At 27.0% G+C, this 26014-nt stretch overlaps 3 protein-coding genes across 12 annotated transcripts in view; 1 reads left to right on the top strand and 2 right to left on the bottom strand.

Moving 5' to 3' along the window:
- Positions 1-25403, top strand: part of LOC145182986 (uncharacterized) — a 30082-nt gene extending 4679 nt beyond the window's left edge. For 2 of the 10 annotated variants that reach the window (XM_090086242.1, XM_090086243.1), the window contains 25 exons: positions 444-555; positions 936-988; positions 1204-1286; positions 13249-13326; positions 13532-13586; positions 13665-13763; positions 13916-13971; positions 15327-15390; positions 15529-15638; positions 16416-16497; positions 18660-18732; positions 19048-19111; positions 21221-21331; positions 21564-21635; positions 21864-21999; positions 22231-22362; positions 22622-22684; positions 22807-22882; positions 23246-23325; positions 23521-23663; positions 24261-24270; positions 24390-24492; positions 24703-24746; positions 24877-24953; positions 25179-25403. In XM_090086242.1, the coding sequence (XP_089942368.1) occupies positions 444-555; positions 936-988; positions 1204-1286; positions 13249-13326; positions 13532-13586; positions 13665-13763; positions 13916-13971; positions 15327-15390; positions 15529-15638; positions 16416-16497; positions 18660-18732; positions 19048-19111; positions 21221-21331; positions 21564-21635; positions 21864-21999; positions 22231-22362; positions 22622-22684; positions 22807-22882; positions 23246-23325; positions 23521-23663; positions 24261-24270; positions 24390-24492; positions 24703-24746; positions 24877-24953; positions 25179-25281 (2079 nt within the window). In that variant the 3' untranslated portion in view covers positions 25282-25403. Of the gene's footprint in view, positions 1-443; positions 556-935; positions 989-1203; positions 1287-3040; positions 3335-9665; positions 9866-13248; positions 13327-13531; positions 13587-13664; positions 13764-13915; positions 13972-15326; positions 15391-15528; positions 15639-16415; positions 16498-18659; positions 18733-19047; positions 19112-21220; positions 21332-21563; positions 21636-21863; positions 22000-22230; positions 22363-22621; positions 22685-22806; positions 22883-23245; positions 23384-23520; positions 23684-24260; positions 24275-24389; positions 24493-24702; positions 24747-24876; positions 24954-25178 lie in introns of those variants that run through there. The other 8 variants (XR_016452148.1, XM_090086244.1, XR_016452149.1 and 5 more) reach the window with 8 other exon arrangements.
- LOC149889799 (uncharacterized) lies at positions 6238-7854 on the bottom strand. The gene has a single exon (XM_090086255.1). It carries the CDS (start codon positions 7852-7854, stop codon positions 6238-6240), a length of 1617 nt encoding a protein of 538 aa, XP_089942381.1.
- On the bottom strand, positions 7928-9114 carry LOC149889798 (uncharacterized). The gene is made up of 2 exons (XM_090086256.1): positions 8656-9114; positions 7928-8543 (listed from the first exon to the last, which is right to left on the bottom strand). The coding sequence occupies exons 1-2, from the start codon at positions 8918-8920 to the stop codon at positions 8059-8061; spliced, it is 750 nt and encodes a 249-aa protein (XP_089942382.1). The 5' UTR covers positions 8921-9114; the 3' UTR covers positions 7928-8058.
- Positions 25404-26014: the final 611 nt, after the last annotated feature.

Genomic DNA, 26014 nt, shown 5'->3' with positions numbered 1-26014 from the left:
TACGTGAATTTAATATGTTTCTGGGTTCTCTGTTTATTAATTTAAGATATTTTTGCTTTTTCACTGACTTTTACTTGCGTGCACAATTTATGTTATCTTAATGTATTTACATTATAATAACTTAATTTAGAATTTTTTTATGCAAATTTTATTTAACTTGATTTATTTTTATATAAACATAAGTTTTACTAATGTAAGTTAATAATTTTTTAACGCTATTACATTTTAATATTGTTCTTTTGAAAAAATATATTTTGTCCTAACTTCCATGAGCGGCAGTGTACATACATACATACATACATACATACATACATACATACATACATACATACATACATACATACATACATACATACATACATACATACATACATACATACATACATACAAAAATTTTTTTTAGATATAAATTTAATTTTTTTTGTAAACTAATGCATATTTAGGAATCTGAAAGATTGCAGTTGCAGGAAGCAGTAGAAGCAGAAACAATTGTATCAAGTATTTTGCGCCATAAAGTTATGGTATTTCCAAGAGATTTAAAGAGAGAGAAATATGGTTTGCTTTTTTCTAAACTAACATGTTATAGGAAAATAACTTAACACTTATGGATTATTTAGTTAACTATCATTTACTTAGTGCAAAATATTGTAATTAATTTTATTATAGCTTGTATTATTTTAATTTTTATGAAATTTCAACATGGTGCATAAGCATTTTATCAGAGAGGCTGGCAAATTTAAAGTTAACAACTACTTTTAATATGCAATATTAGACAAAAATATTAATAGTTAATATAATTGTAAGCTGCACAACAGTCAAATAACAAAGTATTCAATTTGACTACTAAGTTCTTATAAAAAGTTATTCTGGTAAAGACTATTATTTACAGAGCTAGTTGTCCATTATGATTCTGCTAATTTAAACAATCAATTTAGATGCTATTTTATCTGCTTATCTCTCAAATACTGCAACAATCAACCAATTAAAGGTTGGTTAATCTTTTTAACTAATTCTAATTAACTTTTTTTTATTTATAAATTATACTTTTAATTAAGCTAACACTTGAAATAGATTTTTGTGCTCAATTAACAAAACAGATTTTTTGGAACATTTTCTGTTAAGTAAATTGTTTTTTGCTTTAAAGAAAATTGAAAAGTAAAAAATAAAGCTTAAAGTTTAAAACAAATAACCTTTATATCCAAGGATCAATTAAAGTTAATTGAAGAAAGAGTTGCTCACTTGAAGCCTTATTTAGAGCAGATCAGAAATGAAAATAGATTGCTTGGGTAATACATTTTAGCTTTTTGTTAAGTTTTTAAGTTTAGGAGGCCGAAGTTATAATATCCCAAGTAAGAAGCAATATAGGCACAATAATTACTATGTGTTGAAATATTGGCTAATATTGGCTGACATTTGCATTATTTTTCAATTTTGTTCTCATGGACCAATCTTACATTCGACTGAAATGTAATATTCTTATATCAATGTTAATTTAATATTGTGTGAGTATTGATTTTTATTGTTATTATTTTTGTTCTATTTGTTAGAGGAGACTGGGGCTTGTTGACTACAGGGGTAAGTTGACACACTGCATTTAACTTTGGAAATTTCCTAAATTCACATGGAACCTTCCTACTTAACTAATTCATCTTTCAGTGTAGTATCAGGCCTACAAGCGCATGTGCATAGAAGTTTTTGTGATTTTTGAGTTTTTTTTACAAATTTTGTAACTTTTGTGACAATATTACTTTTTCAATTTTAAAAAGCAATAGCATTAGCTACAAGTAAACTCAAATTGCTGAAACATTTTGTGTCTCTCAATGCTTCACGTTTTTTGGGATTTTCTAGGCCATTTTGTGAGCAAAAAGCTTTTGGGGTTAGTTGCCACAATGATTGCAGGGCTAATTGGCAAAATGTGCCAACTTACAATTTTTTGTATTGGTTGTAAATTCACTAAATTTAAGTTAAAGACATGCAAAATTATGAAAAAAAAGTAGACAGGCCTGTTAATTCTAAAAACTTTACAAAAAATGCTATTGATGCTATTTTTATAGAAGGAAAAAATATTTGATCAACTTAAGGGCAATAAAAGTTAAGGTCAAAAAAAGTTAAAAGATGCACTTGAAATAGATACTTAATGTTGCTAAACTTGTCTCTTTTTGTATGGTGTGCCAACTAACCCTGAGAGTTAGACAGTTTACCCCAGGCCGGGGTAAGTTGGCACATATTTTTTTTGGAGGCCCTTTTTAAGCCACTAATTTTTTTTTATAATCTTTGACACTTGAAGATGCTTGCCAAATTCATATTCTTTTGAACTGCAGTTTGATATCTTCAAAAAAGTTCACCCAGGAATGCACAGAACTCAAAAACTAAATCTGTAGCTAACTAGCCCTGGACTTCCTTATATTATAGTAGACTTGATTACCTAATTACAGTTTTTGAATTAGTTTTTGAAGTAACTTGGAGGATTTTCCAAATGGTTTAAATGCAAAAGTGTATATTGTTAGTACTGAAGAAACAGAATCAATTCTAGGTTATGATTGTGACACCCCATATTAAGTATAAAACATTAAATGAGTTGTAAAAATTGTTTTGAGAAAGTAGCATAAATGTTTCTAAAGATGCTTATACACTAGGGTGATAGTTAAAAGTCCAAAATTTTGGAAGATCAAAAACCATTGTGGTTAAATGCAAAACTTAATTTTTCAAATGTTGAGTTAATTTTGATATGTTAAATTACATTTATAAGTAACTTGTTATCTTATTTTAGGAGAAAAAAAAGTTAATAGTCTTCAGTAAGTATAAAGATTAGCCAACTTTCCTTCTTAGTTAACTCTTCTAATCTTTTATCTCAAGAGAAAATAATAGCAGGGGGATTGCTTCTATAATGTTTTTGATAACCCAGGAGTTGCAAATATTAATAGTTTCTCAATAAATATAAACCTAGAAATGATTTCAGGTAAGGATCACTTAGACTCCTATTTGTTGTTATTTTTTACAAAAATAAATTTAAATTTCCTGTATTTTTTTTTTATGGCAGCTTTTTCAAACAATTTTGAATCAAAACAGTATTAACTAAAAAAAGTTTCAGCCAAGCTTCAAGATGCAATTAGAAAAAAGAAAAAAAGTCCTGGATTTGCTCAGTACCCAAGTGCCATTTCCAAAGCATGCATGGATTGATGCCAGTTGCAAAAATGTTGAGTATGTATGGAAAAAGGACTCAGTCCCTGGACAGCTTTCCAGGCGCAGCTTGAGAATATGATCAAGAATGATGGCAGCTATATTGAAGTTTAAAGTTGCTTAGGCATCAAAAAATATTATTTCTAAAATTCTAGTAAGTTTTCTATTTCCATTTTTTCAAAATAGAAATAAATGTGTTCATGTTTAAGAGAGTCTCAGTTTTGGTGCAACACCCTGCACAAAATGGGTTCGATTATGCTTAAAAGTGTGTTACCATTTTCATAATCCCATTATAATTGAAAAAAGAAACATGTTTATAGAAAGACTAATATTTTTTATATTATTGCTAAATACCTGGATAGGTTAAAAAATATTTTGCCTTTAAATAAATTGTGTTTGCAGAAGATGATTGTCCACAACAAGGTTTTGCTGATGAAATTCTTTGAAGTTTTCTACAGCATCTTCAACATAAACTTTTGAATGAAACTCAGAACTGGTGAAACTTTTTCAGCAACTTCTTAGCAGGGCTTCAAAATTTTCCTTTTAAATTTCTTCAAAAATTTGTTTGCAGTAGTTGTCTATCAAGTATCCTACTCAATATGCTTTATGATTTTACCATTTTGTAAGAAACATCTTATCAGCCAATTAATCAATAAAATCATTATGTTTCTGGCCTCTTTCTGCTAGAAACCTATAACATCTTCTGACAGAGTCTACAATTAACTTTAGTAGTCTTTAGATGATAGTTTGTTATAAATAAGCACTAGTAATGTAAAGGGTTGGATCTTTAACACTGAACCCCACTTTTTTTTTATAAATACTTTTATATAAAAAACAAATTACATTTGATTGGGAGTTTTTATTTTTTTAGGTGTACTAAGTTCCTATCAGAGAAACTGTTTTTTTTTCATTTTGTTATAGGTAAAATAAAAATAATCAAATACTTACAATTTGTTGGAGTAGCCAGTACCTTTCTGTATGTGAATCACAAAGCTTCTTTCTTTTACAAATAATATTATCTTGTTCCCAAGAACATGAAAGATTTGATTTGATAACTTGAATCTTTTACCTCCAGTTATGTTCTATCCAAGTAATACCAAAAAATACTACAATTAGATGGTAGTTGGCCGGTAGCCTAAAGGTCAGTTAAATGTGTATGTAGACCTGCAACCGCTAGCTAAATTGTTGTAGCTAAAAAAGCTTTCTTTTTCCTCTTTTTTCTTTCTAACATTTTTTTGGGAAATGTAATTAATATAAATTGTTTGCTGATGTAGATAAACATAAAAGAAACCAAAATTTTCAATGAAAGTACAAACCACAAAAGGCATGCTATAATTAAGTTGTTTAAAAATTGATTTCAAATGACCACATTCAAAAAATGTGCTGTGGTAATTTATTTATTGTTTGTACTAACTTTGTGTCACCCTATTGTACACAATTAACAACTTTGTGTGCTGTTGTTGTTAATTGATTTATTAAGAAATTTTTTTATATTGGAAAGTTTTAAGGAGTTGGTAAACCAAAATCAATGCAAAATTTATTGGAACATCTTGTTTAAGAATTGCAAAATATATTGCTATCAGATAAGTGATTTGCATTTGTCAAGTGCATTAAAACTTACACTGGATATTATAGTTCAGAATGCTGCATAATGAAAGGAACTCATGTAGAAAGAAAAATTGTATTTTTGGATACTGTTGCTGAGAATTCATGTAATGCATTCTCATTTGAAAATTTTTTTAAACAAAAGAACACTTTAGACAGGAAAGACAGAAAGTTTGCCAAAGTCCAACTGTTAACTTATTTTCAATTTCAAAACATTAGCAAAAAAAAATGCATCTGTGTAAGGAACCTTTTTGGGAAGGCTCTGCCAGTCTTAAAAGATAGTTATGCTTTAATGAATGATAATCATGTGGTACAGTTAATATTTTTATCAGTAAGAAAATTCAGAATTATTCATTCATGGAAAGAAAGTAATTCAACAGCTTATTTTATGAATAACTTTGTGACTCAAATTTGTTTAAAGTTTTGTAGAACATTAATATTTTTAGTTTCTCTGAAATTATTGGGAAATGTTTTAAAGAAAAAAAATTTGCATTTCTTTTCCTTTGTTTCATACTATTAAAAAGTAATTAGGCTAATAGACTGACATTATTTTTATGATTTTGAATATAGTTTCTTTAATTTATGACTTAACTCTAAAAAATAGCTTGATTAACAGCTAACATGTTAATGACATTAAGTTAAAACACCGTTTAATGGTATGCATATAAGTAAATTTTTTCATTAGTGTTACTTTATATATGTTTTGCTATATATGCAATTTGTGAGGTAAATGTGATCTAATGTGTTTTTTAGTACTTGTATACGGGTCATTCCATGTCAAATCAACTAAAAAAAAAATAATTCCGCACCATACCATCTTAGATTTTGCTGATTTTTGGAATACAAGCTTGAATTAATAAAAGGAAACTTCACTCCAAATTTTAGTGTCTGACTCCTTACGGTTTCAGAGATACTGATACTTGGTCCCAGTCTCTTTTTTGACTATTTTTTTCAGCGCCATTTATTTTTTAGGCTTATTGCATGACACAATTAGCTTTAACTTATAAAATACTTGTTTAATAGTGGTAAAAATTTCTATCTAACTATTTTTTAGGGTGAGGAACTCAAAAATCATGGGTAAAATACACAAAAATTTAAGCTTCTATATGAAAATTCAATTTCAAAATGGTGTAACACTTTTCGTAAGTTTTTTGATGCCCCGTACAAAAAAATGTTTATCTCCAGATGTCTAAAAGATGAAATTCTGAAATTTTTTCCTAATGTTCTATATGTAACAAACTCCATAATACAAAAAAACTGCAAGGGTTTTTTTTTTTAAATCAGATTTATTTGCATTCAAAGTCTTATAATAATAAACCCAAAAAATTTCAAAATTACACTAAAACCATGAAAATAATTAAATTGCAATGAGAAAAACTAAAACTAATAGGCAATAAGAATTGACAATCTTCCACATTTAATAAAAATAAAAAATCTTTGAAAGATAACAAATTAGTTCTCTGGTTTAAAGTTTGCCCAGCTATCTTCAATGCTCTGGTGATCTATTTCACTGATTTTGTATTGTCTTCCTGTAACAGTTGTTGGAATATTAATCATTAACAATAAGTTTGTTGATGGAACCCAGCACACATCATCTCTAGAAGGCCAATAATATGACCTTGAAGGGTAACATGGATGCATGAATCTAACTAGAAAGTCTTTATTTTCAACATCAGTTTCCTCAACTAGTCCGATCCATGGATTGTTATCATATATCAAACATACAAACGCGCCAATGCTTATATTAGACAAGAATTCTTTAATAATTTCATCAGTTTGAAAATTAAAAACAAATGAATACTCCAATTGTTCAGAAACAATTTTAGTTCCAATTTTTGTGTTACTTATTGGAACAAAATTGTGATAGGTGCGAGTGCCTGGTAATGTTTTTGCAGTTGCATATCTTTGCTCCATTTCACTTCGAATTATTGTGTTTGACTCCTTAGATATGTAATAAAAATTAATTCCTTTGATTTCGTTTTGGCAAAAATTAAACATTGCAGATGCTGTAAGAATATGATTTGTTGTTGTTCGATGAAGGCTAGCAATTGAAGTTAGTCTTTTTACAGTCCCGCCAATACCATCACAGGGTGATTTACCGTGACTTGTTGCAAAGAAAGACCATGTACATTTCATACCAAAATCTTGTTCATGGTGGCATATATTTATGAAGTGTTTGCAGTTTTTGTACTGGCCAACACACCCATCTGAAAAGTAATGGACAGTTTCTATTTGATGAGAAATATTGCTTTTAATATTTTCAATTGCTAGCTTCATCACATGATAAACCATATCTACATCATGCAGTAAATCATCTGAGATGAAACATAATGAATCACATTTGAGGACATTATTTTCTTTATAATAAATTACTGTTGGATGCAATGTTGCTTGAATTTTGTTCCAGTGAAAACTTTGTATTTCGTCTTGTACAACAAACTCATAATTTTCTGAGAAATCTAAAAGGACAACAACCTCAGTACTACTTAACTCATTTTTTAACTTTCTTAAAGAAGCAGCTTGACTTTTTGCAATGTAAGAATGAACAGTAAGTTTTTGTAACTTATTTTTCAAAATATTAATAAAGCTACTTGTCGTTTCTGTTAGACTTAATAGCTCAGATCGGTCTGTTGTTTTCCATTGTTTATAATCTATACAATAATCATCATCTTCATCAATATCGTCTTGAGAGTATAACTCATTTTCAAGATAATGTACTAATGCAGAATCTTCTGGGCACATAGGGCAACGATGTATCATGCAATTCTTGTTAACCCTACTACAAACAAGCATATCAATAAGTTCGTGATAATCCTTTGATAATTCAACTGCACTAATCATTAACTTAACATTTTGATGGTAGGTGCACACACATACTGTATGCGTACCAGATGCTCCTACTGTAATGCACCATTTTGGACGATGTGAGCAAAAGTTAGAAAAACAAGTCTTTATATCTGGATAACAGGTTTTAAACTTTGCATATAGCTCTTTTAGATTTGAGAGAATCAAACGTTTTTGCATGTGAGATCTTCGAGCTATACTAACAAAATCTTTTTTACCAGACATTAGTCTGCTATTTTCATCATTACAATAAAATTCAATAATTTTATCTACTGATTCTTGAGGTGTTTTCTTTCCTTTTTTTTTTTCAGGAAAAGATAAAATACCATTTTTCTGCAGCAATTTGCGTGATATCTGCACCATGTAATTAGTAACAAATTCTTTTTCTATATCTTTGTGTGACCAAGAAATTGGAACCAGTGTTAGTAGTTAAATTTTCTGATTACGATTGGAAATTAACATTTTTTCTTTGATTTTTCTAATAAGTATATCCATGTCATTTGCTTTACCTTCGACTTCCTTAGATAATTTATTGAAGGAATCTTCTTGGCTTAACTCTTCAGGATCTATATTTAAAGTCCTTGCAATGCCTAACTTTACTGTTTTTTGAACATGTAACAATTTTTTTTTGCCAAGAGCAACTCTAGAGTGACTATTTACTGCATGCATTTTGAGAGGACTTATGTTCATAATCGTCAAAGAAGAATTAAGATTTTTTTTTAGCAACTCGTTTATATTAGGATCATTATCTTCATCTTCATAAACCTGGCTACAAGTTGGTTCCATTTGTCCATCATCCTTAAATGACATAAATTTAATCATACATGAAGGACATATCTTTTCTCCAGGAATAACATTAATACCAATATTTTTCAATTTCCTAGCAAGTTGCATATTAATTTCTTTACATCCTCCTAAAAACATAAGTGATAACTACTGCTTCAGTAAATATTTTGTAAAAATATATATAATTTATATAAAATTACAATAAAGTTTTCAAAACGTTTCATGATTAAGTAATAATACCTTTTCTTCTTTTTCCTTTGTGTGAATTAAATGGATCACAGCAAGTTATGTGGATTGCCGAATAACGTTTTAAATAAACATATTCATGGTGTAGGCAAACCGTTGCATTTTCATCATATTGAATGCCAGAACGACTAATTATCAAGTCTTTTTCAACATCATTAAGACTTGAAACTTTCTTGATATCATGGGATTTTACATATGTTTGTTTGTTACAAATTTCTTTATTTGTTATTCCAATTGAACATATTTCTTTATCATTCATATTTTTTAGTTCTGTAAGAAACAATTTTAAAATAATTATTGTTTGAAGATTTGAAAATAGAAAATCCTTTAGCTATTAAACATAATGATCTTAGATGTGAAATGCAAACAAGTTTATATGTTAGAACTGCACCTGAGACAGCAAGATTCTAAAAATCTTTTAAAAAAATGCAAAAAATAAATGCAAATAATTTTTTTTCATTATAAAATAACAATTTTTTCCTAATTTTTTTATAAAACTTTGAATAAAAATAAATCTGATTTAAAAAAAAAAAAACCCTGCAGTTTTTTTGTATTATGGAGTTTGTTACATATAGAACATTAGGAAAAAATTTCAGAATTTTATCTTTTAAGCATCTGGAGATAAACATTTTTTTGTACGGGGCATCAAAAAACTTACGAAAAGTGTTACACCATTTTGAAATTGAATTTTCATATAGAAGCTTAAATTTTTGTGTATTTTACCCATGATTTTTGAGTTCCTCACCCTAAAAAATAGTTAGGTAGAAATTTTTACCACTATTAAACAAGTATTTCATAAGTTAAAGCTAATTGTGTCGTGCAATGAGTCAAACAAATAAATGGCGCTGAAAAAAATAGTTAAAAAAGAGATTGGAACCAAGTATCAATATCTCTGAAACCGTAAGGAGTCAGACACTAAAATTTGGAGTGAAGTTTCCTTTTATTAATTCAAGCTTGTATTCCAAAAATCAGCAAAATCTGAGATGGCATGGTGCCAAGCATAAATTGAATTGAGCTGGAATGACCCATACTGATAATATACATAATGACTTAAAATATTGTGTAATACATGAATTATACACAAATTTTTCTTCAAATGCATACAAATTAAAAAGTTGCAAAACGCAATAAGGAAGAGAAAAGTATAGTCTCAGTCATCACCGTTGTCTGTAATCTAAAAAATCATACATCTCTTTTTATATATGTATGCAATTAGTATAAATGGTTTTATTTCTATTTCTATTTTGTATATACAGTGAGCAAAAAAATTAATCATGCAGCCAATAGAAGTTAATAAAAATGCATTTTTCTCAAAAAGTATAAACTTTTTTGAAAAACTAATTTCACCAAAAGATAGCGCTTAAAAAATACATTAAAAATCATATGTTTGAAAATAAAAAATTTGAATTTGTTATATTTAAAAAAATAAAGAACTAACATTATTGAAAATTCCTGACAAAAAAATTAATCATGCAACAAGAAAATTCGAATGGTAAGTATCAAAAATTATAATATATTTAATTATATTATTTATTTATATTAATTTAAATTATATATTTATATTAATAAACTTTCCAGCATTGACCAGCATTGAAAATATAAAATCTAAAAGAAGCTACACCTCTCATTCGATCGGACTTCGTGCACAAGTAATTGCGTTATGGCAAGATGGCCAAAGCCAAAGATCAATAGCTAAAACGCTATGTATATCGCCTGCAACTGTTCAATCCATCGAGGAAAAGTTTAAAAAAGTTGGAAACCTCAAAAATCAACCTGGAAGAGGACGCAAACGAAAGATTATGGCGCGTCAAGATCAATCTTTGATCAAAAGATTCAAAATTAATCCAAGATCTACAACAACAGCAGCAGCAAAAGAGTTGGAGGAGAGTTTTGGATTGTCTCTCACACTGCAAACAATTAGAAATCGCTTGCATGAAGCGAATTTACATGGACGAACACCACGCAACAAGCCGTATATAAGCCCAATCAATAGAAAGAAGCGGCTCAAATGGGCAAAAAAGTATGTGGATAAGCCACAAGAGTTCTGGGACTTAGTCATTAGGTTTGACGTGTCGAAATTCAATTTTTTTGGCTCTGATGGAGCTGTAAAGATATGGAGGAAGCCAGGAGAAGAGCTTCAATTGAAGTGTTTGAATGCCACAGTTAAACACGGTGGCGGTAATATTATGGTCTGGGGATGTATGGCAGCGAGCGGAGTCAGGAAATTGGCGTTTATTGATCAGAGAATGCATCAATATTTATATAAATCAATTCTGCAAGATAATTTAAGTTCATCTGCAGAAATTGTCGGGTTGAAAGATAATTTTATCTTTCAACACGACAATTATCCTAAGCATACGGCTCGTTCGGTCGTCGAATATTTAAAAGTTTCAGGGTTCAAAATGCTCGAATGGGTTGCTCAATCACCAGACTTAAACCCAATCGAGCATCTTTGGGATCACGTTGAGAAAATATTAAAAGATCGGCATATTTCGAAGAAAGCCGATCTGAAAACTTAATTTCGAGTTTTTGGTCGGAAATCGGGTAAGATATTACCAGAAACTTGGTAAATTCAATGTGTAGACGTTGTTTAGCCGTCATCAAATCAAATGGTGGACCTATGCGTTATTAATTTTGTATTAATTTTCTTTATTTTTAATTTAATTTAATTTTTTATATTATGCATGTTTAATTTTTTTGCCTTGGTTTTTTGATTTTTTATTTCTTTTGTAATTTTTCATAACTTATATTATTATTTTGTAATTTTTTAGTTCTTTTTTCGATAAATTTATATATAAATTTTAATTATTTAATATAAAAATCATAAATTTTAACTTAATTTAGTTTAAATTCAGTATTAAAAAGTTTTTACTATGGTGCATGATTAATTTTTTTGCTCACTGTATACATATATACTTACTTGTGAATGTCAGTTTACTAAGCAGTTTGCTTGATTAACTAAACTTTATTATAGTGCTAAGATGTAAAGGATGTAGTAATACCAGATAAGTTGTGCATGTTTTTATGCTTGTTTTAATGAATGAACCTCATGCATTAATTTGTAATGGGTAAACAAATTTAAAACATATTATTATAATATAAGCACAATTTACTTTAGAATTTACACAATGTTCCAAATTTATTATTTATTTAGACAATTTTTATTATATTTGTGATGAATTCATTTTTAAATAGTGCAAGATCATTTGCATTGAGAATCAGAACAAGTTTGCAAATAGTAATTCAGTAATTTAAAATCTTTTTGAAAAGTTACTGCACACTATGTTGACAATTTTTGAAATAGATGAGTTGTAAACAGCCAAACATTCTTATGATGATTCTGTTTATTACAACACCTTGTTAGGTGTGGGAGTTTTTTTCCCAATTAAATAAAATGAAAGTCATTTACCACCAAAGGCTTTTAAATTTGAAAAATGACATAAAACTAATATACATATATGCATACACACACACATTATATTACATTTATATATTATTGTTTATTAATTTGATAATTTATTATATCAAAATATTATTGTTTGTGTTAATGTTAATATAGATAATTTATTATTTCATAAATTGATATATTATTGTTTGATAATTTGATATTGCATATATAATGTTATTGATTGCTTTTTTTGTTTGATGAAAACAGCTCAATTTAGCAAAAGATTTCTCATTAAGCTAAATACCCTGGTTTGCCATCAGTACTTAGACTAAGGCCATACAAAGAAGTAGATCTGTGTTCCAACACTTAATGGTTGTGTTGTTATTAGTAATGATAAGTAGTCAAGCTATAAACTCAGTTAAAATGAGGATAAGTAATGCCTGATGATAAACCTTAGACTGTCAGCTAGAAAAAGCTAGATTGGTTTCTAAGGAAACTCAGATTATAACAACAGAATGCATCTTTGTCAGGGTTCATGATAAAAGAATTCAGTGTGTTGGCAAAAGAAACAAGGGAACACAGAGTGTTAACAAAAGAAACAAGGGCGTTAATTTATAGAACTAGGGTTTGCTTAGATTTTAAACAAAGTGATAACAAAGACTTCTCTAGTGTTGCAACATAGATCTGCTATGTAATTTATATCATTACTCATTATCTTTTTAACATAAATGTTTGACTACTTCCTTTGTATTTTTGCATTATTTTTTGTCATTATCACTATTGTTGTGCAAAAGTTATAGTATATCTAGATTAAACCATTATTACACAACCAATTATACCTAAACCACATACAGTGTAATGTCAGTACTTGAGGGATTATTGATCCAGTATTAGTTATAATATACAACCAATATTACTTTATTATGAAGTTGAATATAGGATCCATAGAATAGATATAAAATCAATATTAATCTAAAACGAATACAATATATAAATAATGTCAAAAACTAGCTTTTTCAATGTATGCTTGATATAGAGAATAACATTGACTCAATCTACTTTGAAATAATGGACAGTATTATGCCAATAATGTTTGCTACTTGGGATTGAGTGCTTTGAACTTCCAAAATAATATTGATTTTAATAGTTGAGTCATTTTTACAATATTTTTTGAATGAAATAATTTGTTTTGTTACCAGAGTGAAGGAACAGAAAATAAAAAAGCATTATGACCAGGTTTTAGATCTCCTCAATGAAACATTATCTGTGAAAGCTAGGTTGTTTTTTTTTTTTTTTTTTGTACTACTGTTATACTTTGCTTGTCTATTTTCTATGACCTTGTAAATAAATGTTTTGTAAACTTTAAAATCTTAAATGGCTTTAAATTTCACTTTGGTTTTTGTTTATTTCTTTTTAAAAGAAATTATATTTATTTGCAAAAATTAAGTATTTTCTAATATTAATGTAAATGTTAACTTTAAGCCTGCAAATTAAACTGAACGAAACTGTTGAAGAGCTTCAGAATGTTTGTGAAAAGGTAAACTTGTTCCTTTCTAATAATAGTGGCTTTTATTGAATGCTTGTAAAAAAACTCTTCTCTCCTTTGGTATTTTAGACAAAAGGTTTCAAAAATGCCTGTACAGAATTAGGAGAAGATCGAAAAGCTGAGTTTCAAGAATTTACTATCAAGAAACAAAAGCTTATGGTAGAATTGGTAATCATCATATTTGGCTTTAACCTTAATTTTGACTTAAATTGTAAGGAAACTAAAACAATATTGCTTAAAATTAGTTTTAAAAGGAAAATATCGTAAGTTATTTTTTCAAATATTTTTGATGCTACATATATAACTGATTTTTTCTGCAGAGTGAAACTTCAAAGAAAATTGAAGAGCAGAGCATGTTAAACTATCAAAAGAAGAAGTAAATAGGAAATTTAATAATTTTGCATATATATACACACACACATGCACACACATACTCACACATACACACACAATCACAACACACACATTATATTACATTTATATATTATTGTTTATTAATTTGATAATTTATTATATTAATATATTATTATTTGTATTGATATTAGTATGGATAATTAATTATTATTTGATAAGTTGATATATTATTGTTTGATAATTTGATATTGCATATATACATATATGTATATTAGTTTTATGTCATTTTTCAAATTTAAAAGCCTTTGGTGTTAAATGACTTTCATTTTGTTTAATTGGGAAAAAAACTCCCACACCTAACAAGGTGTTGTAATAAACAGAATCATCATAAGAATGTTTGGCTGTTTACAACTCATCTATTTCAAAAATTGTCAACATAATGTGCAGTAACTTTTTAAAAAGATTTTAAATTACTGAATTACTATTTATAAACTTGCTGTTAAGATATTTGTCAGTTTTACAAATGCTGTGAAACTCTTCCATCTTTGTCAGCATCCTTGATCATTTGATGACTAATTCCCAAATGTGATGGTGTGGGCACATCTAAACCTTCATTGGCTAAGTTTTGAAGAACATTTGATGATTTTCTTGTTGACAAGGACACTTTTGACAACAACATGGTAGATTTTGTTGTTTGATACTTTTTCTTCAGAGGGAAGACTCTTCTGCAACATCAGAATCTGTGCTGCTCTTGTGTTCTTCAGTATTAGTACAAGTGCTGAACTCTTACACTTGGCTAGTTGACTTTTCTGATAGGCTTCCTGGCCCTTTTGAAGGATATATCATTACTATGGAAGCCACTTTCTCAGTTGTGTATCCCACTCATATCCTCCTACTCAGTTTTTTTCTGTAAAGTTCTTTGTCTTCACTGCAAAGCCAGTTTTCACTCAGTTTTACTGCTGATTTTGAATGCTTACTACCAAGAGATATGTATATTTAAATCAATGAGAAATGAGAATTAAATTAGAAGTATTAAGAAAGAAGTATCTTATACAAAATGATATGGTTGCAGGAAGCGTTTTTATGATCAAAGGGAAATAGCACCAAAAACTAAAATAAAGGCAAAGGTTCATCAAAGATTAATTAGGGAAATTAATATTTTGAAAAAACTCTAATGTATCTATATCCAATATATGTAAAAAAAATTAGTTAAAAAAAAATTATTTTTTAAAAAAAAAAGCCAAAGATAAATATAAACATTTTATTTTTTAAAAAAAAAACCAAAGATAAATATAGACAAAAAGAGTTAGCTATAAGGGTTAAGAAAAACAAACAGTATTTACATTTCAGCATTAATGTGTTTCAGTTTCCATTTAGTGAAGTGGAAGATACACGACAGCTACAATCATCAAAGGAAACTGAAATTAAAGACAAAAGAAATGCAGGATAAAATTATTTTAATAATAAGTGTTTTCTAAATCTGTAGGAAAAATCTGTTGTTACCAATTTTGGCATGATAAGTAAAAGTAACACTTATTTTTATCATTATTACATATTATATTCTACTATTTTTTAATAGTTAATTGAGTTACTCCAAGAAAACTGCGAGAAACTTTATGCTGATAAACTACAACAAAACAATGATTTTGAAAAAAGAGTTCAAGAAATTATGTGTTTACAATCAGCAAGGTTTTTTTTTTTTTTCAATCGTTTTTAATTCCAAATTTGATAAAAGAATAGTCTGCCATAAAAGTGATAGGGTTCTTTATAATGATGGCAATTAAAACTTACCTTTTTTTCCTTCTAATGTAAGTTTTAGTGTTGATTTGAGTTGTTGAATTAGAAAATTGAAATCATCCTTAATCATATAAAATTACAGTAACTTAGTATGTAATCTTTGGAAAATTTTAAAAGAAGAGTTAATTTCATCTAAAATTCTGTAGTAAAAAATCCTATGTGCATGTGAAAATGGGTAACTTCATGGGTCAACAAGGAGGTTATACAAAGTATCCATATTTCCTGTATTTTGGGATAGCTGACCTAAGAATAAACATTGGAATGGTTATACTACTCGTTTTCAGACTTTCTATCCTCAAACATCATGCTATTGAGCAATATTACTTAATCAACTATCTTGACTAATCAATTTATTTATACCATGCATAAAATGGTCATGAATAAAAGCTTGACATGATAGGTAAAACTGGTAGTCATTTAAAAATCAGAAAACCAAAATTAACTAAACTACTAAACCTTAGCTACCAAAATTTGTGTTGTCCAGTGTTATAAATAAAACTGTAAATTATTATTTTTTTTTTACAAAACTTTTTCTTATATATTTCTATTAAACACAATGATACTCATGATACCAATTATGATATCTCAGCTATTTCTACACAATACTATATCTTAACTATTATTTATTCTTTTTAAATTTATTTCTACATGTCTATAAATAAATCTTAGAAATTTAACTCTGGCTGATATTGGCAGCATGAAGGAAAACTTCACAAGTTCAAAAGAAGAAGTGTGCAATCAGTTGCAATTGGTTAGCTCGAACAGTTTTTTATTCTGTCTTCTTAGTATTTTATATTCTAAAGTTCTTCATGTTATTTTAAATCCCTTATACTAAGTGTATTTTGTCAGCAAACAAAAAAAATATATTTATCTGATAGTTTATCACATAAAACAATATAAAATGTATTTATTAAAAAAAACAATGTTTTTAACCAAAAAAATGTATAGTTGCTGTATGGTTAGCGTTTTTTATATTTTTCTACAAAATAACATTTATTAAAAAGTTTTTGAAAGCTTTTAATAAATATTGCTGATTGTAAAATGTTAAAACTAATAAGTGTAAACACTTTAACTAACTTTGTATTACATAATTAAATTTAAAAATAACTAAAATCTAAAAGAATTAAAATTAAAAACTAGTACCATAGTATTTAGCTATGGGGTAAGGTTCTTTGTTAATCTTTCTGTGGTATTTCAGACTTTTTTTATACTAAGGTTGAAACAATCAAAAGTAACCCTTCTTCCAACAACACCAGAGAAAGATAAAAAAGAATTTTGGCTTGAGTAAAGAAAATGAAAAATGAAAAATATAAAAGAAATTATTTCAGTATTAGTATCTAAGTTCTACAATTCTTTAACTTTGAGTTCTATTTGATGACTAAGATAATGTTGTTTGTAATGATTAATTATCTTGAAAGTAAGGGTATATGTATCCATTTTTGAGAAACTAACCATACTTTACTTGACTCAGTTTTTGCAACTGGCATAATTTCACATGGCTATCATCAATAAAAAAATTTCAATTATAGTCTTGTTTGATACAAATAGTTAGTTAAAATTATCAGTTGTCATACAGTTAGTGAGCTATCAAAATTATATACCAAAGTACATATTTTATTATACATTTAATTATAGGTACACCAATCTGGTTATCATTTATGCAGTGTTAAACTGCAGGTTTCTTGCTGAATGAAGGCAGAAACCCCAAATGAATTTCGCCCTAAATACTTGAATTGCAAATGTAGCGCACTATGGAACCCCTTTTATGAATTAATGTTAAAACTTTAAGAAATGTAAAAGGTCCATGTCATTCCATGGAAATTAACATTTGTGCTGATCAGTAATCATTCATTTAGAGTGTTAGCTACTATTGTCAGAGTATTCACTTACAAAGGCAGGTAGCGCCTTTGAGCTTCAAACCAATCTACTGCATATAACAGAGTAGGTTTTTAAAAAATTAAAACATGCCTCTATATTGTTTGATTTAGAATCCTGTATAGTTTTCTTACATCAATGATATTTAGAAATTCACATAAATGATTGCCAGTTAGTTCTACTTCAGTAACCAAAATAACCTAGCATAAGTTGATGCCAACTTGTTAATCAACAGGCGCCCAGATAATTCATTAAAAAAAATTGACCAAATGGTTTTGGACAAACAGAAACTACCCATTTCCTCAATTAGCTGGTTGCTCAAAAAGTCTGAATAAGTATGACAAATCAATAAAAGTAGGTCAACACAGAGTCAAACTACTAACTATGAATTTTTTAAAAAATCTAACTAGTACAGGTTTTTTAAATTTACCATTTAAATTATTCTTAATGTTTATCACCTAACCTATTCTGATGTTCCAAATACTGTAGTTCTCTCCATCCACCCAACATCATCATAATAATTGTTTTTGTATCTGCTGCATTATATAACTTAAAAACAACAGGCATTGATGCATTAGAAAAACAATGTGGAGCTTTTACTAAGCTTTCCTTTATCAGTAAATATGTTTTTTGTCAATATAAAAATATGATGATTTTTAAACTGTTGCTAGAAGTAAATAATTTACAACTAGGCAAACAAAGTTTAGCCAGAAAAATCATTAAATTTGCAGTTTTTCTTAAAAAATTGTAAGTTATTTTTCAATCCTGTTGATAACAGAAATAATTTTTGGTTGTTTTATTTATTATGTTTAATAATACTTGGAAACTTTTTGAAACATTTTTCAACTGTAAAATTGTTTATCCACAAACATTTTTTTTAACATAAGAATTGACTAAGGTTCTTCAATTATTTAATAAAAAAATGTTAAAATGTTATTTGTTCAGACACTGTGTTTTCCAATATGGTTTAAACTGTCCAAAAGCAAGTTCAAACACTGAAACACCATCAAATATTATAGCCCCTTTTTTTTTTTATAGTTGGATGAGCAATTGATGGTTGCAAACAATGAGCTGAACAAACTTTTAGCAGAAAAAAGTACCGCAATAACTGGTAATATGTCCTATGTTTTGATTAGTCATCCATGTCACTGCCATTACTATAAAATGTTGTTTACTTAATTTCTACTCAGTTTTTTCAATAGTCAATGATCAATGTTTATATAAAATTATTAATGACCAGTTTGTGAAACATTTTTATTACATACACAGACACTTTTTATACTGTTTTAAATTCTGTTTAATTTACTTTTGTTGACATGATTTATTGTTCATTTTTAAAAGGCTTACACTATATATTTTTCACAGAAATCTTCTGTAGTATAAATCTTCCAACCTTTATAATTGCTAAAATAAGTTTTCTATTTAGTGCTAGAAAATGCTATCCATGCTGGCAAAAAAGATAACAGCAATGCTGAAGACATGATGAAGAGGTTGATAATATGATAAATGTCTATGCATAAACATTTGAAGTTAATTTTGTTCTTGTGTGCTTTATGAATATTTTTGAAACTTTTTGAGAATTAATTATACCTAAACTATACTACTTTGATATATTATTAAAACTTATTTTCAAAAAGTTTCAGAAATAAACTTTTCCATTATTAATCTTACATGCTGAATTCAAGTATATCAATTTTTTGACAAGTTTTCATAAAAATGGAAAGTCAATTGTGCCAAAACTTGCACATATTTATAGCTGAAGTAAAAATTTTTTTTTTAGATAAGTTATGTTTTCCATAAAAATACAAAAGTGATTTAGTATATTGTTTTTATCTTTTTATTTCTGATAAAAACACTAATTTACTAGAAACAACACAAAAATAAAAACAAATTTAAAGCATAAAAAAACTAAAAATAAAGCACTAAAAAAACTCCATATCCTTATAGATATCAGTATCTGAAGTAGCTTTCTATAGAAATTAGTATTTGAAGTAGCCATCTTTGACAACATAACAAGCTCTAACACATTTTGGCATTGATTTGATTAACTTCATACAGAATTCTTTTGGAATTTCAGATCAAACTCTCCAATTCTTGTTTAAGATGCTCCACAGATGTTATTTTGATTAGCACTTTTTTTGCATCCATATATGACCTTATTGAAAATCTGATTCTTATTGAAAACATTTGTTTTCAATAAAGATCAGATCTGGAAACCTAGCATGCCATGGTAAGGTCTCAGTTTGGTGTTCTTTGAACCATTTGTGGATTGACAATGTCTTATCAGCTGTTGCTCTGTCCTGCTGGAATTCCTATGCTTGGCTTTTACCATAAAAATGTTCAGCAGGTGATAAAAGCTTTTTTCTTGTCCATTACTTTCACAAGGTTTTTCATTAATCCCTAAATGTGTAATAAAGATTAAAAAAACTTATTACACACTCTACTTTATTACTCTCTAGCTGCTACTTTATTTCTCTCTGGCTGCTACTTTGTTACTCTCTGGAATTGCAACCAGTTTTTTGGTATATTTAAAATTTTTTACACAATTATCACATTTATATAGGAAGAATAATACTTAGAACATCTGCCCTTAAGACCTCTTAAAAGTCACTACAGGTTGAAAATTGGTTTAGAGATATACAAACACCACTTGCCAGACTTGTACCTAAAACCTCTTATAAGGTTATTCAATTCCATTTTTGTTATAATATGTCATATAAAGTTTGCGGTTCATCAATATAAATTTTCTGAGGTTCTTCCTTGCTGGACTCTTTTGGAATTGGTTTTCCTTGCTGATGGAATGTTTGGATGTTGCAAAAATATTTTTTTAAATATCTTTGTCAATTGAAGTTACCATACAAAAATAACAATTATTAACATGATCTGTACAAGTAGTATTTTAAATGTTGCTCTCATGACTTGGTAAATAAATGAAATTTATGGCATATATAGCCTGTGTAGTTGATACTACAATTAATTCTCTGTGAACCTAAGATTCATAAAACAGAATTTAGAGCAGAACAGAGTGTGTTCCATATTACCTATAACTCTGTCATGTTACCTCATTATTTTTAACACAAATTATTTTTTGCAGTATATTAAAGTTTACTGGAAGAAATTATCAAATTTGTCAAAACAAATCCATACAAGTAGTTATTTAAATTTGATATATACTTTTTTTTTAATTTCAAAATTGTTTGCACTTAATTCTGTTTTACTCCATCTCCCCTATGCAGTTGTGGTATGATTTTCAGTAGAGGTATGAATTTATTATAGTTTATCTTGATTATGTTAAAAATGTTACAAAAAATTTACAAAATCATTTTCTCAATAATTTTTTAATGAAACTTAGTCAAAGTCTTTGCTAGCATTCCATTTTCTGTTGGAGAATTGATGTTTTGTACACGAATAAAACTACTTCTTCTGATCATGCAAAGTTATGAATCCTGCTTATTTATCTTTTAAATATGCTTCTATGTATACAAATGTATAATGAGCTTTGAAAATGAAAAAGAAGGATATAATTAAAGATTAATATGTTTATGTTTAAACAAGCAAGATTTTTAATTTTTTTACAAATATTTTTTAACCTTTTTTAGTTTATGGTCAGCTAAAGACGATCTTGCATATCAGTCATCTGAATGCGCAAGATTAAAGCGTGAAAATACTGAACTACAAACATCTATAGAGCGAATTTTGCAAGATCACATGTAAGTTTATAAGGTTTTTCTGCTGATTATTTCTTTGTTAATGATAACTGATGAAAAGTATAAAATCTCTAAATCATCAAAAGCTTCTTTACAAGTTTTATGTTAAAAATGATCTGAAATTTGTAAAATAATGGTACATAACTACTGAAAGTTTATTGATAACCTTAATATATATTTTATTAGTTTTTGAATGTTTTACAAATTCTTTTTTATAAAAATCATGAATTTTTAGCATAACTACTACATCAATAAATAAAGAAATTCAAAGCCTACAGCAAAGATTAGTGTTGGAAAGAAAGCAGAGGCAATTTTCTTACTTTTAAAACTAATTTTTCTTTCTGTTGTTTGTTTTTTGTTTGTTTGTTTGTTTTTTTCAATGCATGAATTATAAATCAATAATTATTTTGGGGTAATCAAATACAAATACTGTTTTCCTGTAACACATGTAATTTTTATATAAATACTGTTCTACTTGCAATACCAGTAATTTTTATGTAAACAATGCAATAGAGAATTTATTTTGATGTCACAGACAACTTCTTCTGAACCAATACAACACTTTGAGCAAAGAAGGTGAGGAATATATAAATGAATTCAACCAATATGTATATGAAGCAGCTCAATCCATAAATCTTGGAAAAGTTCAATGTCACAGACAAAGTGAAGAAGTAAAGTTTGTTATTTCTTGTTACACCAAAGTTATCAAGCAAATTTTAAAACATAAGTTTCAAAAGTAATTTAAATTTTGCTTGTTTTAAACAGTTCAGTCACTTCTACAATTTTTATATTTTATTATTTATAATTCATTTAAAATACTCCAAAGATGTTGTGGCAATAATGGTTTTTAGTTGACATATTAATAGAATAAAATCCAAATTTCTAGAGTCTTATATTTTCAGGGTAATCTATTGTATTATGAGTTCAAACAAACTGAAAACAGTATCAAAAGCAAAAAAGGAGAATTAATGCAGCTCAAAGAAAAATACTTGAAAATGTCAACTGACTTGACAGAAAAAGTTCAACTTATGACAGTAATATCAGCTTTCATTTATTTTCACTAAAGTTGTATTTAAATTTTTCTCTTAAAAATATGTTGTTTTCACTTAAAAGATATGTTGATATATTTTTTTTATAAAAAGATATGAGAAATTTTAAAAAAAAATTCTTAATGTTTTGTTTTAATGTAAATTATTGTATTTATGTAGATTATTGTATTTACATATTTATTGTATTAATATAATATACATTTTAGTGCATTTTTATAATTGCTCTACTCTTATTTATCAAAAGTTAAATGCATCAAAATTAGAAAAAGAACTCAATCAAAAAAGTTATAAACTTAACCAATCCATGGTAAGTTATGATCATTTTTGCTTGTGTTTTTTTGTTATGTACTATGGGGTTATTTTCTTGATAAAAAATCTTTTAATTATTTTAATACTTAATGCATAAAATACTTGTTTATCTTTTTTCAGCCAAACTATGTTGAGCTTCAAAACAACTTTACGAAAGCCAGTCAAGAGTTTGATCATCTGAAAAATTTTTTAAATAGTTAGCTTTTTGAACTGTTAAAATTGTTTTATAACATCAATTAATAAAATGTCACCATTGAAAAGTAGTTTTAAAGTATCTCTAAGTTAAAGAATAATACCCAATGTTTGATATCAGCTGTCTTGTTTAGAAATCATTATTTTAATCAGCTTCTACAATCAGAAATTTAGAAATTTAGCACTATGTAAACAAAGAACAAAGGAAACATTTCATATACTATCTTATTTTTATAGTTCACTATTTTTTATTAAAAATTAATTGAAAGTAATCAAAGGATTAGCAGCAAAGGTTTTTTAAACTTAAAATTTTTTTTTTACTTTTCATTTTAAAAAATTATTGATAGGCTATGAATTTTATTTTTAGAAAAAAAAACAACCAAGAAGATTTTAGAAAAAGCTTTGGATATAAAAAAAAAGAATTTATCAGATATGATTGCTTCACAAGTACTTTGGATAACTACATATGCAATTATCACATGCACTCACAAACAAAATATTACATGTAGTCACATACAAAATATCATATGTACTCAAACACAATATATGACATGTTTTTTAGACAATAATTTTAAAAGTTTTCTTTTCTTTTCTTCAACTTTTATCATACAGTTTAGTATTTGTTTCAATTGTTTTTTACAGGGAAGTCTGCTTGCAAAGATTTCTGAAAGTAGAAGCCTATATATAAATCAACTGAAGAAAGAGGGTATAGAAGTTCAAGCAATTGAGAGAGAAATTTATGAAATGTCTCAAAAAGTGAATTTTGTTAATTCTGAAAATTTAAGGTTGGCAAATTAGAATCAATGTATATCATATTGAGTAAAAGTTCTAAAGTTTTCATCACTAAACTTAAACCAACAAAAATATTTGTGAATTAACTGACATCTATTATTAAAGCAACATTTTTCAACAGGCTTTAGTAATTTTGAGTTGGATTTATCTTGGAGATTTTCTTTTCTAGGATGAGTCATTATCAATCACTATCTAATCAAAAGCTTTTTAAATTACTTTAAATTATTAAATCAATAAAATATATTCAAATTAATCTTTTTATAGTTTTGTCATTTAAGCTAATTTTATATAGAGTACTTAATACAAAATTTTTAGAAAAAAATAGATTACATTTAATTAAACAAACTATATTAAAATTAAATTTTATGACACTGAAAATCCATTGCTTTTTATATCTTGCTCATTTAACATATCCCATTTGTTGGATTGCTTTTATAGATTATGGGTATTATTATATATATACATATATAAACACATATAAACATATATATATATATATATATATATATATATATATATATATATATATATATATATATATATATATATATATGTTTATGTGTGTATATAAGTTTATATTTTTTTTTTAGACTCAACAAGGTTGGTTATGTTGTGGAGTTGTGAGATTTAGTTAAATAAAGTTTATTTTATTGTGAGTATATATTTACATACTCAGGATAAAATAAAACTATTTGATTGTTTAATTCGTTTTTTGACAGGTTGTAACCATTTTTGAGTCTGATATTGATTTTATGAATGCAAGTTTTAAAAAAACAAGCAATGAAAAGCAAGTAGTTGAATATCAAGTTGCTGAAAAAGAAGGTAAAAATTAGACTTTAGAGTTGATGAATATTGATGACTATTGGACTACAATTATAGTTTTCATACTAAACTAGTAATATTTAAGAAGAGTTTGTAATATATTATATCTTCATTCTTGTAACTTTACAATTAAATTAGGAGTATTATTTGAATTAAAAGTTCATTGTGTTTTTAATCATACTTTTAATGTGTAATACTTATTGTGTGTAGAATGGCTTAAGTTGCAGTGTAATAAACTGAGAGATCTGTATGAGGTAGTAAAATATTTTTAACACTTTTTGTTCAATACATGAAATATATAAATGTTTAATAAAGATTAATATTTTAAAATATTGAATGTAATATTAACACCAGTTTTTCACACTTTATAATGAAATATTTTAGAAGTTTCATGATAAAGATATTCTTATGATTGAAAATATGGAGGTTGTTGAGAACAAATCATTGGATCGAGGGAAATGGTATCATTTTTATTTTTCATCATAAACAGAACTGTAGAATTTTTTTTTTATCCAGTCTAATACTTTTTTGTTTCAAGTAAAAATATTTTTATGCTACTACAATGTTTTGAATATTTTACACTCAAATTTTGAATGTTTGTTTAGTTCAAATTTAAATTTGATTCATATTTGTGATAATTTTTATGTAAAGTGCATAATGTGCTTTCTCATAATTTCACTTTTCAGCATATCTGTACTTGGCAAGAAGTTTGAGGAAAAATTGAGTAATTTTTCTGATTTCATTAACAATGCTGCAGTTTTGACTGCTGTTAACAAAGACATAGATTAGAAACTTTTACAAAGTTATAAAGAGCTGTATCAGAATTATGAACTATTTAAGTTATAGACTTCAGTGATGTTGTAAAATATCATATTTAGTTTACACTGAAATACAACTAAAGTTTTGAAGAACTCTGTTGAAGTTTTTAACAACTGCACTTGTTTAACAACCCAAGTTATTTGAAATATTATTTAGCCAAATTTACTTGAAAAATTGCTTTAAAAGAGGTTAAAAAATAGTTTTTTGATTATTATTTTTTACATTGAGTTTATTAATGAAGTTAATTATGACTTTTATAATTAAGTTATTTAAATAGTAAATTCTGTTTGTTATGTAACTTTAAAATTTTCAAGTTAACTTTCAATTTTCTATTTATTTCCATCATTTTTTTCTTACTTCATTCTTTTAACACTCTGACTGTGCAATAAACTTAAACAACCTTTAGATATTTGATAACTTTTTGCCAGAAGTAACCTTCAGATATTTGATGCTAAACATTTAAAGTGATATGTAGTAATCATGTATGTCCGCAAAGAATAAAATTGAAACATAGTAATTATTTGCTCGTATTGTTAACACTCCAATTGAAAAATCAACTGAGTGATTCAACAGCTTCTTCATAGATAGAGCCAATTTAGATTCCTTCAATAATTTTTGTATAAAAAAATGAAATTTCTAATTTGCATTATATATTAAAGTACATAGTATAGTTTTCATATAACTATAGCATACATTACAGCTA

The sequence above is a fragment of the Hydra viridissima genome, unplaced genomic scaffold (genome assembly GCF_058129835.1).
Source record: "Hydra viridissima isolate aposymbiotic clone 2 unplaced genomic scaffold, HvirCarnegie_v1 scaffold_4, whole genome shotgun sequence".
NCBI classification, from domain to species: Eukaryota; Metazoa; Cnidaria; class Hydrozoa; order Anthoathecata; family Hydridae; genus Hydra; species Hydra viridissima.
The sequence above is the reverse complement of the archived record's forward strand: the minus strand, read 5'-3'. Positions and strand labels throughout refer to the sequence as shown.